The sequence below is a fragment of the Azolla caroliniana genome, unplaced genomic scaffold (assembly GCF_043228905.1).
Source record: "Azolla caroliniana isolate FFs.n. ecotype wild unplaced genomic scaffold, voAzoCaro1.0.p SCAF_7, whole genome shotgun sequence".
In the NCBI taxonomy this organism is placed as follows: domain Eukaryota; kingdom Viridiplantae; phylum Streptophyta; class Polypodiopsida; order Salviniales; family Salviniaceae; genus Azolla; species Azolla caroliniana.
In genome coordinates this window covers 9,210,886-9,224,378 of record NW_028230442.1, presented here as the reverse complement: position 1 = coordinate 9,224,378, position 13,493 = coordinate 9,210,886, and the positions used below count along the sequence as shown (strand labels likewise).

The window sequence follows — 13,493 nt, the reverse complement described above, 5'->3', positions numbered from 1 at the left end:
AAAATGGAGTAGTTGAAAGGAAAAATCGACAAATACTCGAGGTAGCACGTGCCATGATGCATGCGAAGCACATGCCGAATTTCTATTGGGCCGAAGTGGCATCCACAACCATCTATCTCATGAACCGGTGCACCACTAATGGACTACATGAGCTAACTCCATACGAGCTCCTCGTCGGAAGGAAGTTGATCCTGTCGCATCTCAAGGTGTTCGGAAGCATTGCGAATGTACGCATCCCGAACGAACAACGACAGAAGCCCGACGCGAAGTCGGAGGAATGTATCCTCATAGGATACTCGTCCAAGAAGAAGGCGTACAAGTGCTACAACCCTTCTACCCGAGTGGTTTGGGTAAGTCGAGACGTAGTCTTCGACGAGTCCGCATCCCGGTACGCACTAGAGACAACTTCGACTCCTATTATGCTTGACCCGGAATCCACCGAACAAGAGATAGAAGATGGAGATCGCTTCGAACACATGTTCGAAGAATGTCTGATTACGGCAAGGCCTAGTGGGCCATAGGAGCCCCCACGCGACCCAAGCACGTCCCGGCCAAGTACGAACTTGGACAAAGGCAAAGGTAAGATGCCCGAATACAAAGTCGACCACCCCGACGACAATGATTCGGATGGATCGGCTCCCTCACTAGATAGTGAGTTCGGTGTACCCATCATGCGGACACCCAGAGTAAAGAAGGCACTCACATCGGCGAGCAAAAAACTTCGACGCTCATCTATAGCTAAGAACCCCGTCACGCAGCTCTGCTACAACGAGTATATGGCCCATCACTATGCCTTCGCGATGAAGGTAGCAGCCGAACAAGAGCCCAAGAGCTCCACCGAAGCGGCTCATCACCCACGATGGGTGGAAGTAGTCGGCCTTCGCCCACACACTACAAGCCTTCGTCACCGGCTCGAGGGGGAGGACCCAAGATTGCCACGACGAAGAAAGTTGAAGGTCGGACGGACGCCACACAGAAGCCGACATCAAAAGCCAGACAACGCCGGATGTCGGACGCCTCACACTTGAGCTTGAGGGGGCGTGTTGAGAGATCAAGCTCAACTTAGTTTAGTTAGTTAGTCAACAATGTAACTTCGTAGTTACCTAGATAGAATCTAGTTAGAAGTGTTGACTACAACGCCTTAAATAGGACCTTGTACTTAAGTGGGATATTCTAGATCCTCCACTCCTAAGTACATTTAATATAGGACTTACACATTAGTACCTATATTCTACTCACACATGTGCACCTTTGCACATGAGATGTATATATACCTCATTGTGGGTATTTTTGTATTTGATGATGATGATAATGCTAATTTAATATACTTACTCATCCCCCATCGTGTGTTCTTCATAAGTGTATCTCTCTCTCTCTCTCTCTCTCTCTCTCTCTCTCTCTCTCTCTCTCTCTCTCTCTCTCTTCCTCTCACACACACATACACACACATATCACTTAATCTTCCGCTTACATTAGGTACTAATTAATCATTGTTTAATTACTTACCTAATTCTTAACAATTACTTTGTGTACCTTAGTGTAGTGTTCACAAAGCCTATCTTCTTCATTATTGACTTACTAGGGCGTATGCAACACTAACAGAGGATTATTTCATCTCTTCGAAGAACCCCAACCAAGAAACTAGCTTTTACTAAAGCATTGCATACACAGTTTATATAGGTATGAATCGAGAATGAAATAAATTCACATTAAGTCATATACAACCAAAATGACATTCAAATGTTGATTTGAGATTACAAAATTAACTATATTGATATGGCCAATAATATACAAAGAAGGCACGCTGCCTTGATTCCAAAATACAACATTGGTGGCAACCTTGGTTCCAGAATATACAAAAAAGGCAAGCCGCCTTGATTCCAAAATACAACATTGGTGGTAACCTTGGTTCCAGAATATACAAAAAGGCTAGCAACTACATTAGATAGTACATTGAGATCATATATTTGATGTTACAAAATACAACTCCGAATGATCAAAATAACCCTAAGCCTAGAGTCCTTCGTGCCCATTTTGCCATGATTTTTCGAAGGAGCTCCACGTCTTCGAATCCAAACCATTGCTCCTTACCCTGCACCACAAGATGCCATCAACCCTAACCCCTTACAAAAACAAATGTTCATATTCAATCCTAAGGGATACTTACAAAATAACTAGACTCAAATCCTTGAATGAATTCCTCAACCAACATCTGAATCGTTTGCATCACGTAATACCCACAATCTATCCCATTAGGTCGGGTCAGGATATGCAATACATGGAACCGTTCATTCTCTAATGATGCAATGGTCGTGCGTGGTGCTAGAGATATGTCGTACAGCTAAAACACCCAATGTCTTCATGTCGACAGTTGGATGATTATTTAGTGGATCACAAAAAACAATTGGGCTCCTCACCTTCTTGGCTTCGAAACCCATAGTAGTCTGCCAAATCTTCACCCAAAGCACCCAATGCCCTGAGTGCAATATTGGAATGAAGACATATTCTCGTTCAAGGACCCGAGTGAGTATATTTTGTACCTTATGACGTTGCTCTACTAATTGTACCCATAATGGATCAACAATATGAAACTGCTTGTTGATCTCAAGGGGTAGTGAGTACTCCATCCATAAGTGAAGGAGGGTCATTGTCGATGTGGATGCCATCTCCCCTACAGTGCACAATGAACATAGTTCTACCTCAGTCAAAAAGACCGCTAGATCTATTCTTCGGCAAGCCACCTGAAACCTATTTATTAGGCCACATTAGCAAGTATAAAAATACATAAAGTTAACTTTTGATCTCATGCCCCCACCATAACGACATACCTAGTGAACTTATTTTTTGTTGTGTTATCCCATGTTTTTGTGATTGTCCCAGGACCAACAAAGACAATCCCAATGTCCTCACTCTCAGCGCTAGAAGCATATTTTGATAGCTATAGTAGGAAATTCAAGAGCTTCCTCAGCACTAGAAGCATCTGATACTACATCTCCCAATGGCAATATACTCTTGGTATTCATCTCTTGCACCCTCGTTTTTAATGTTCTCTTCGTAATACTTCGATGAACATTATGTTCTCTATTAGTGAAATAAGTTTTTTGGTAAACCCTAAACTGAATTCCAATCTATAGGATGTTTCACAAGCACATCTCAAACTTCTCTTATATAGACAATTGTTTTATACACAACTCTATACACAGGTCATAGAGACAAGGCCTTGACACACTTTGCATGTAGTGGTTTGATGTATACCTTTTACAGTAATATATATGTATCTTTCTCTAAAGAGAATGTAAACAAACAGCCATAATTGTTCTGATCATTGTCTTTTATGCCTGTGATTTATATACAGCAAGAAAACTCTTGTCCTGGCTTACAAATGCACCTCTATTCCTTTACACATAAACCCCAAATTCTCACAATCATAGGTTTCCATTTGGAACTCACCTATTGAGGTGATCCTGAGATGGTAGGATCAAATGCAAATATTAGTCTTCGTGCAAATAAGCATGGTGACGATACTAATATGCACTCAAATTAGTACTATGCTTTGTTTCATATCTTCAACCATACCATGCATAAAAAAAGTCAAATGTGTCTCCTTCAATATACGGGGTCTTTGCAGCCCTAGTAAATGGAAATTATTTTGGAACTATATTACCTCTTCTCAAGTAGATGTCATTTGTGTTCAAGAACATAAGCAAGTTGAATTTAGTGGTCAAGCTAGTCCATTTGGAGGTTTTGACATCTTCTATGTAAGTCAAGGTACAACATCTAGAGTGCTAATGATCATAAAACATGAGCTAAACCCAATGGTTGCCTATAATGATCAATATGGGAGGTGGATAGTTGTGTGATTCATGATAAATGGAGAGACATATGATTTTGTTGGAATATATTCCCTGAATGCCTCAAGGGGAAGAGCTTTACTTTGGCAAGACATTTGTGCTTATTCGTGACCTTCTTCAAACTAGCACTTAAATTAAGAAGAACATTTTTATGGTCCTGATCCTAGATCACCACACCCAATTCAACACATTCAATATTTTTGTTAATCTTTCTGTTTCATATTACTAATATACATATGTGTTATCCACTATCATGCTAATATATGATATCTTCTAGCTAAGAATTACTATTTGTCAGGAATAGTACTAAAGCAGAGAAGGAATTAGTACAAAAGAAGAGACGTACTATTAGTACGAAGAGGACGGAACTGCATAAGATTCTCGAGAGAGAGAGAGAGAGAGAAGAGAGGAGAGAGATAGCGAGGAAGAGAGAGAGAGAGAGAGATGATGATAACATCTAATATATTATGTGAAGGATAAGTACAAAATGGCTAAGAGGCTTAAGACTAGCATTGAACCAATTTGGTTCAACATAATGCCTAGTGCCTTCTTTTATAGTGTTCTCAGGAGTAATCCTGAAGCTTCTAGAATGTTCCAGAGAAATCTAGAATATACATTAATTTCCTATAATAAAACTTAAATGAAAATAATATCTTACGTATTATAATAGATGGTATAATGGTCAAGAGCTCGACCCATATAACATAAGGTCATGGGTTCGAGTCTTGCCATATCATGACACTATCTCTCCTTTAAGGCGACGAGTGGAACGAGTCGGTGTTGATTGCGGACCGGGTTTGTCTGGATACTTTCGATGGAACTCAACAACAAGATTCTGAGCATTGGCGACAGGCTCGACGGGTTCCCAAGTACGTTCACTCGGACTATAGCCGAGCCAATCGACCAAATAATAAAGTTTGTTGCGAACAAATTTGGAGTCGAGGATGGCAACAATTTCATACTCCGGGCCGGCGTCTAACTCAAGCGGGGGCGGCAGTGGTGTAACACGATCGAGAAGAGTGTTTGCTTTATAAGGTTCAAGAAGAGAATTATGGAAGACCGGATGTATCCAAAGATGCAGAGGAAGATCAAGGCGGAACGTGACATCATTAACCTTACCGGTAATACGGAAAGGACCAAGTCTGCGATAATCCAACTTGTCGCACGGTCGAGTAGTCTTGATGTGACGACGTAAAAGCCATACTCGATCTCCGATGGCAAAAGAGGAGGGAAGCCGATGACGATCCGCATAAGTCTTCTGTGTCTGTTGACCATGACGAAGATGAGTAGAGAGATCCATCTGGATCTTGCGTAGTCTCTCCAAATGATCCTCGACACGAGGATTGGTAGGTAGCTCCGGGGTGTCGATCACCGACCAGCGAGGATGAGAACCAGTATAAGCGTAGAATGGGGAGACTCGAGTCGAGGAGTGAACAACATTATTATACGCAAACTCCGCAAAGTGGAGAATCTTAGCCCAAGCGTCCTGTTGATAACTCAGGAAACACCAGAGATATTGCTCCACCGTTTGGTTTGTTCGTTCTGCCTGCCCATTAGTCTGAGGATGGTAGCTGGAGGAGAGGTTGCAAGAGACCTTGAGCATCTTGAAGAGATGCTGCCAAAATTTGGAGATGAATTGAGGTCCTCGATCACTGATGATACTGTCTGGGAGGCCATGATGCCGAAATACCTCACGCATGACAAGGGCGGCGGTTTCCTCGCTAGTGATGGCCTTAGTACACGACACAAAATGTGCCATCTTCATATATCAATCGATGACGGTTAAGCTAGCATCAAACCCCTTCGAGACTGGCAGATCTGTGATAAAATCAAGACAAATAGACTGCCATGGCTTACTTGGAATCGGTAAGGGTTCCAACAATCCATATGGATGGTGTAGTGGCATCTTTGCTCGGCAGCAAGCATCACGGGTCCGAACGTAGTCATCGACAAAACGTCGCATATGGGGCCACCAAAAGGATCGTTGAACTAGATCCAACGTCTTAGTGCTACCGAAATGTCCCGCCATATGGGTGTCGTGACAATTTTGGACGATTTGAAAGCGACAAGAGCAATCGGGGACATATACGCGCTTTTTAAAGAATAACAAACCATCATGATATTCGAATTGTCTGTAGTCCATACCTGGTTGCTGAGACTAGGAACAGGATGCCCGAGAGGTATCAATGTGCGCCAGAATTTCTTGAGCAAAATTGTTCGTCTTCAAATTCTCATGTATGGTGTCGATAATCTGGGAATCCATTGGGGTGTGAAAAATCCGTGTTGTGTGCAATCGTGTTGGTCCCAAGATTACTTGCTTTTGATTATCGAACGCGGGATCACCAGGACGAGGTGCAAGATATGAACGTCGTGATAGTGCATCTGCCTTTCCTTGTTGCTTCCCTGGTCGATATGCGATTTTGAAATCAAAACGTGTGAGGAATTAAGCCCACCTAGCTTGCCGTCGATTTAGCACATGAGCGTTCTGGAAATAAGAAAGATTCTTGTGATCACTAAAGACGATGACCTAATCTGGAGAGCCCTCCAAAAAATGCCGCCATTGTACAAATGAATCCACGATGGCTAATAACTCCTTGTCATGTATTTCGTAGTTGATTTCCGCAGCATCGAATTTGCGCGAATGGAAAGCCACATGATGTAACTCTTCTTTATCTCCTTCTTGAGAAAGGATGCTACCGAGGGCTAAATCTGATGCGTCGGCCTCCATGATGAATGGTTTGCTTGTATCCACATGGGCTAGAATAGGTGTTGATGTAAAGGCTTTCGTAAGATGCCGAAAAGCCATGTCCGCTTCATTGGACCAAAGAAATGCTTGTCCCTTCTTTGTAAGTTGTGTGAGAGGTAAAATAATCTTTGAGTAATCCTGTATAAACTTGCGGTAGAAGTTAGCAAAACCTAGAAAACATTGTACATCTTGTACTGACCGTGGAATTTGCCACTCTAGCATAGTTTGGACTTTAGCTGGATCCATGGAGATGCCCTTTGAGGAGATAACGTAGCCTAGAAATTCCACTTGCTTGCAGTCGAAGCTACATTTTTCTAGCTTGGCATAAAGACCATTCTCGCGGAGTCGGTTTAGAACTAATAGTACATGAGAATCGTGCTCCTCCGAGGTCTTCGAATAAATCAATAGATCATCCAGATAGATGATCAAACAAATATCCAAGAGGTCTCTGAATATATCATTTGCCATGTGTTGGAAGACTACAAGTGCATTGGTTAGACCGAACGGCATAACAGTACATTCGAAATGCCCATACCGCATGCGAAAGGCAGTCTTCCATTCATCTCCCGGCCGGATCCGCACGAGGTTATACGCTCCTCGTAGATCGATTTTTGTAAAAAACTTGGCACCATTAACTCGCTCTAAAAGACTTGATATAAAAGGAAGTGCATACCTATTCCGGATGGTGACCTTATTGAAGCCGCAGTAATCAACGACAAGACGAAGTGAGTCATCTTTCTTCTTGACAAAGAAGATGGGTGCTCTGGCCGGAGATTTCGAATGAAGAATAAACCCGCTTGCCAAGTTCTCCTCTATGTAGGCTCGAAGGACTTATAACTCGGTGGGTGACAAGTTGTAGATTGGTCCCCATGGTGGCTCTGCTCTTGGTTGTAAATCGATGGGACAATCGTAGGCACGATGATGAGGAAGAGTATTGGCTTTTACCTTCAGTCAAATACGTCGGCATAAGGATGATATTTCGCCAGAAGTTGCACTAAGGATTCCTCCTTAATATTGTTGGAAGGATGTACTCATATGGCAAATAGGAACATTGCCTCCTTTTGTCATTCTTCGCGTAGTTGACGTAATGAAATGGTCGAAACTCAATGAGTAGATTCTTGGGGTTGTCGATACCGGACTTCTCTTGTTCTCCAATCTATGTCTGGATTGTGTAGTTCAAACCAAGGTAATCCTAGGACAATGGGATGCTCTGGACTACTAATAATATTAAATGATACTACACACACAAAACTACCTAGGACAACCTGAATGGGTTTTGACTTCTCTACAATTTTCCCGGAAGCAATGGGACGACCATCAATGACTACTACAGATGCAAGGCAAGGAAGTTTTCTTAAGGATATCTGAGAAGCTTGGGCAAATTTTCGATCCATGAAATAGGAATTGGCTCCGAAATCTAAAAGTGCTAGGACTTGGACTGGGGGAGTACTTTTAGTACTAACCATGACTTGGGCTAGGAACACATTGCTAACTTGCTTGGAGGGAATGGAACCACTAATGGGTTGTACAGATCTAGGGTTGTCCAACCAAACGGCTCCTATTTTGGCTAGACTCAATCTTTTAACTCTTCATCTAATTGACGAAGGATTTCAAATTTGTTTGAGATACTTGGGCTATTAGTACTATTAATACTATCAGACACTCCTAAGGGAAAAATTGACTCGGGTTTAGTACAGGCTACGATTTGATTTACCTAACTTCTTGGCCTATGGGGACAATTGATTGCGATATGCCCTGGTCCACCGCAATACAGACATAATAGATTTGCACGGCGTCATTGCTTTTCTTCTTCCGATAATGGGCCACGTCGACACATGGTGTCAATCTCCATCAGTGTCGGAGTATTTGCTTGGGGTACGTCGCGTGTGAACGCTTTAACCACGATTGAGGCGTACGTGGGCTCCGGCCTAGAGCGTGGTATTTGTAATTGACATTCGGAACGTCGTTCGAAAAGGCGGTTGTCACATCGGACCGCTCGACTGATTGCCTCCGTAAGAGATTTTGGTTCTTCGGGGAAGGTTAAAAGTAAATCTTTTACATCGTTTCACAGGCCGTAGCGAAATTGCTCCATTAGTGCCTGATCATCCCAGGGAATATCGAAGGCGAGTAGATGGAAATCTGCCGCGTAGGCAGAGGTTGGACGATCGCCTTGACGCAATCGTCGGATCTTGTTGATCGCCATCCTGATGTTGTCGGTGTCTCCAAAGCATGCTTTAAACTCACTAATAAAATCTTCAAAGTTATTAAGCAAGGGCGATTGTTTTTCTAGAAGCGGAGCGAACCATGCTAAGGCTGAGCCGCTAAGCAACATGCCTATTAGGCCGACTCGGGATGCATCAGTGGGGTATCGGGAAGGATGCATTTGGATAACTAATCGTACCTGATTAAGGAATCCCCTAAATTGCGATCGCGTTCCATCAAATTTCACAGGAAGTCCAATCTTCAGCTCTTTATGAAATCCTTGGGACTTGATCCTTGTTGTTGCAATGTTGATTCAAGTTGTTGTACCCGTAACGCTAACTCCCCATGTTGTTGCTGCGTTTGTTGTTTTTCTAGAGTGATTTGTTGCAGATCCCCTATCAACCGTTGGTTTTCTTGTTCCAAGGCAACAAATTTTTCTTTTAGGCACTGTAGCTCAGAGAAAACGGATTGATATTCTTGGGCGCTAACAATAGCCATAATATAGGGAAAAGGGTAGGAGGATGAGGGAGAAAGACAAGTAGGCTGGAGGGAAAATTGGTTCAAACTGTCAGGAATAGTATTAAAGCAGAGAGGGAATTAGTACTAAAGAAGAGACGTACTATTAGTACTAAGAGGACGGGACTGCATAAGATTCCCGAGAGAGAGAGAGAGAGAGAGAGAGAGAGAGAGAGAGAGAGAGAGAGAGAGAGATGATGATAACATTTAATATATTATGTGAAGGATAAGTACAAAATGGCTAAGAGGCTTAAGACTGGCGTTGAACCAATTTGGTTCAACATAATGCCTAGTGCCTTCTTTTATAGTGTTCTCAGGAGTAATCCTGAAGCTTCTAGAATGTTCCAGAGAAATCTAGAATATACATTAATTTCCTATAATAAAACTTAAATGAAAATAATATTTTATGTATTACAATAGATGGTATAATGGTCAAGAGCTCGACCCATATAACATAAGGTCATGGGTTTGAGTCTTGCCATATCATGACACTATTATGCTAATATATGATACCTTCTAGCTAAGGATTACTATCATGCTAATATATGATACCTTCTAGCTAAGGATCTTTCATTATGTTTTATCCACTCTCAAAGCCTTCCTTAAATGTTTCCCATGATTCAACATATGTATTTCGCATTAAAAATTATACATTTATCACATGCATTCTTTGTCTAGTAACTTTTTTAAGATAAAATAACAAGGTTCAACGTCACAATTTGAATGGATATTTCACACCTATGCACCAAAACAAAGTTTTATTCAACTTGAGACAAAAACAACCCAATGTTTGCATAGTCCAATGTGCATTGGATCGATCTTCCCAACATAGTTTTTCAAGGACATTGTGAAGTCAATCTATTTCACATGAATTCTTGAAAAAGGGCTAAACATTCTAATATTACAACATTGAGTAAAAACATGTGATTTTTATGGTTTGCATAATTTTTCCTTAATAGAAATATGCGGTCTAAGGTGCTTTCCATTTAACACTCCATTAGCTAGGTGTTTTGCAAAAGTCTCAACCGGATGAAGTCCATCCCAACTAATGTATTGTGAAGGGTCCTCACATCGTGTTGCCTCAAGTTCTTGTCCATTCAATATCCCCTTGGTACCGCATGGTATGGAACTTATGAAATTGTAATCCCCACCAGCTCCACAACAAGATTTGAATGGATATTTCACACCTATGCACACAAATTATGGATCATAAAAGCAAGACAAATTATGCCCCATACTATTCTTTATTGATCAACAACTAGGCCATAAATATACCAAATAAATCATCAAGTTTGTGTAGCCTTATATTTTGAACTTTTCTAAACATGTTGCCTTTTTGTTTACATTCATGTGGTTCATGTACAACCCATATCACCTTTCAAGTTTCTAGCCATGGTTATGAATTAAGATATTTGATTCTCAAAGGAAATGTTACTATATGGAAGGTATATAATGCTACTACCACTATTATTGTATATTGTATCTACAAATAAATAACTCTTAGTCTTTTTCTATCAGAGGGTAAATGATATTGTTCCAACAACAAAAGTTGAGATCAAAATACCATATTTAGATGGATGATGGATTGCATTCCGATAGATGGCATTGGCATCAAAAACCACAAGATTCGACAACAAAAGCTCTGCCCTCAACTTGTTGATCAAGTGTTGGAGTTGCATATTATGGAGATCCACAATGTTATTGATTGAAGCCAGACAACCATCTTCATCAAGTGTCCCATTGGAATTGGAACTAGTTAAGAAAGATAGGAATCCCGGAGTGCACCCTAACGGTATCACATTCATAACTATGATTGTATTGGCTCCTAGATTGTGCAATTCCTACATGGACATAGTGAACAAGCAAACTACTACAGAGTTAGTTTCCATAAGTTTTCAAGTGCACAAAGTGCAAAAGTAAATAATGGAGAATGAATAAGAGAAAGTTGCATTTAAGTGTCACAATTAGGAAAACTCGACAATCTCATTTTATTTTGAACAAGGTTAAAAAGTGTGTATGCCCCTGTTTTTCTAGCGAGACAAATTACCGAAAGATGTTTACATGCTAGACATTTAATAACTATGCCCCCCCCCCCCCCCCCAAAAGAAAGCAGAGTTTTTCAATGAAACCTAGCCAAATTGCTACATAATTTCCCAATTTCATGGAATTTATTATTATGGTAGTTTTGAAAATAAGCAAGCGTACTTTATTTGGTCTATGCTTTTGCTGAATTTTGAGAAAGCTAATTATGAGACTATGAAATAGCAATGGTATGTTTTGAAGTAAAAAACAAAATAAATGGAATTTTGTACTAGTTCAAAAGACTTTTTGAGTGCACACATCAAGCATACCCTAATTCCACCCTCCATTGCGGAGATGACAGAGGCCACAAGAGAAAGAGGATCAAAGTTCAAAGATTTAACAAAGGTTGAGATATAATCATTATGGGCAGTCTCGATGAAATAAATGGCATTCGAAAATCCATTGGTACTCGGTAATCTTTTAAGAGATCCTACAAAACAACAAATAAGTAGTTTTGCTAATCAAGTCATTGTGCATCTTGTGTTTGTGTGGCAAGAATCCAACCAGTTAATGATTGTGTGATGCATAAATATATGAGGTGGAAATGCTTTTACTTTGTGTTTTAATGCACAATCCACACAACTCTCTAGATATATATGCATACAACTCTTTATGTACAAGTTAATCTATTCTTCGTCCCTACCACTGTGTTTGGATTGAGCATGTAGAACCTTCTCCTTGAAATTTCGAAATTGATCAATTTGTACATCGAGAGAGAACAAGCCACTACTACTTGTACCAGTCCCCACTACGGTTGTGTTCCTTGCCGATGATCCAGATGATGCAAAATTGACACCATGGGAGAAATCGGGGTCAATTGATTTCAAGAAAGGGTCCAAAAGCCCATAGCCCAATCCTTGAGCTGCGGCACCAACCCCGCGACAAAAGAAACATCATGATAGATAAAAAAATATGCATATAATCATAAAATCAGGCCTTGTCGCGGCACATCACAAAATTGTCGATAATATTGATGATGGAAGGACCAACAAAACTTATATTACACACATGTATGTATGTATGTATGTATATGTATGTATTTGGACCTTGTCATCCATGGCCTCATTTACAACAAGGAAACCTAGTTTGTATACACTTACACAAGAAATCGATGAGGAGACGGCCATTGCTGAATCGTGCGGCAGGCCGGTGGAAGTAATCAAGGCCATAGGGAGCGAACTCAGCCTCCGAACGTAGGGGCATGGCCTCCGCGTTCTCCCCCACATCCACCATGGATGCCCCGAATACCACCAGTGTCCCGTCCGAAGATGATGATTCACAGGCATGGCGAGAAGCGGAACCCCGAGCTGGACCCGAATTTAGACGGCGATACGACCATGTCGAAGTTGGGAAAGAAGATAACACAAGAACTAATACCACCACGAGCAGCTCTCTCATCTTCATCTATCTCTAGCTCTTGTGTCTCTACCTCTTCTCTTCTTTCTCGTGTTTTTTTGTCTCTCAGAAACCGGTCCTGCTAATCAGTTTTATCTTTTTCTTACACTTCCATTATCCTACTCCTTTCTCATGTCTTTTATAAATATGCATGTTTTTGTGTGTGTTTGTAACGTCCTAATCATTTTTAGCTTTTTCTTACACTTTCTTATCCTATTGTCACGTGTTTCTTACTCCTTGTGCTTTCAAGCTTTTGCTTTTGCGTTTCCCTTTTCAGACTCGCATTTGTCCTTGTCTTTTATCCCTTCTTCATATATATGGGCATCGATTTTTTCCGGTTTGTTTTTCTCCTATCCCGTCACATTATAACTCTTTCGGGTACTCCTCTTTAAACATTGTGAGATAAAAGTAGATTTGTGATAGACATTTTAATAACTCTCTTTGTTTTAGTAACAATTTTATTACTAGTGGGAAACCTCAAAGTGGTGTGAAAACCCACAAAGAGAAGTGTACAAAGTGTCGATCAGACACTACAAAGCTTAGAACTTAAAAGCACTCAAAGTAAAGAGTGTACAGGTTCAAATGTTGTCTCCACAAAGGAACCACAGATTCTTTCTCTCTTGTTGGTGCACTAGGTCATGCCCCCTATCGAGCTTACCCTAAAAGTTTTCTCATCTGCAAATAGAATAGATACTAATACT

General features: G+C 40.9%; 1 protein-coding gene across 1 annotated transcript; it reads right to left on the bottom strand.

The window, feature by feature from the left end:
• Positions 1–10,056: 10,056 nt before the first annotated feature.
• LOC147861883 (GDSL esterase/lipase At4g01130-like) lies at positions 10,057–12,910 on the bottom strand. The gene is made up of 5 exons (XM_087322993.1): positions 12,498–12,910; positions 12,041–12,259; positions 11,667–11,827; positions 10,880–11,156; positions 10,057–10,502 (listed from the first exon to the last, which is right to left on the bottom strand). The coding sequence occupies exons 1-5, from the start codon at positions 12,799–12,801 to the stop codon at positions 10,246–10,248; spliced, it is 1,218 nt and encodes a 405-aa protein (XP_087179119.1). The 5' UTR covers positions 12,802–12,910; the 3' UTR covers positions 10,057–10,245.
• Between the last annotated feature and the right edge of the window lie 583 nt (positions 12,911–13,493).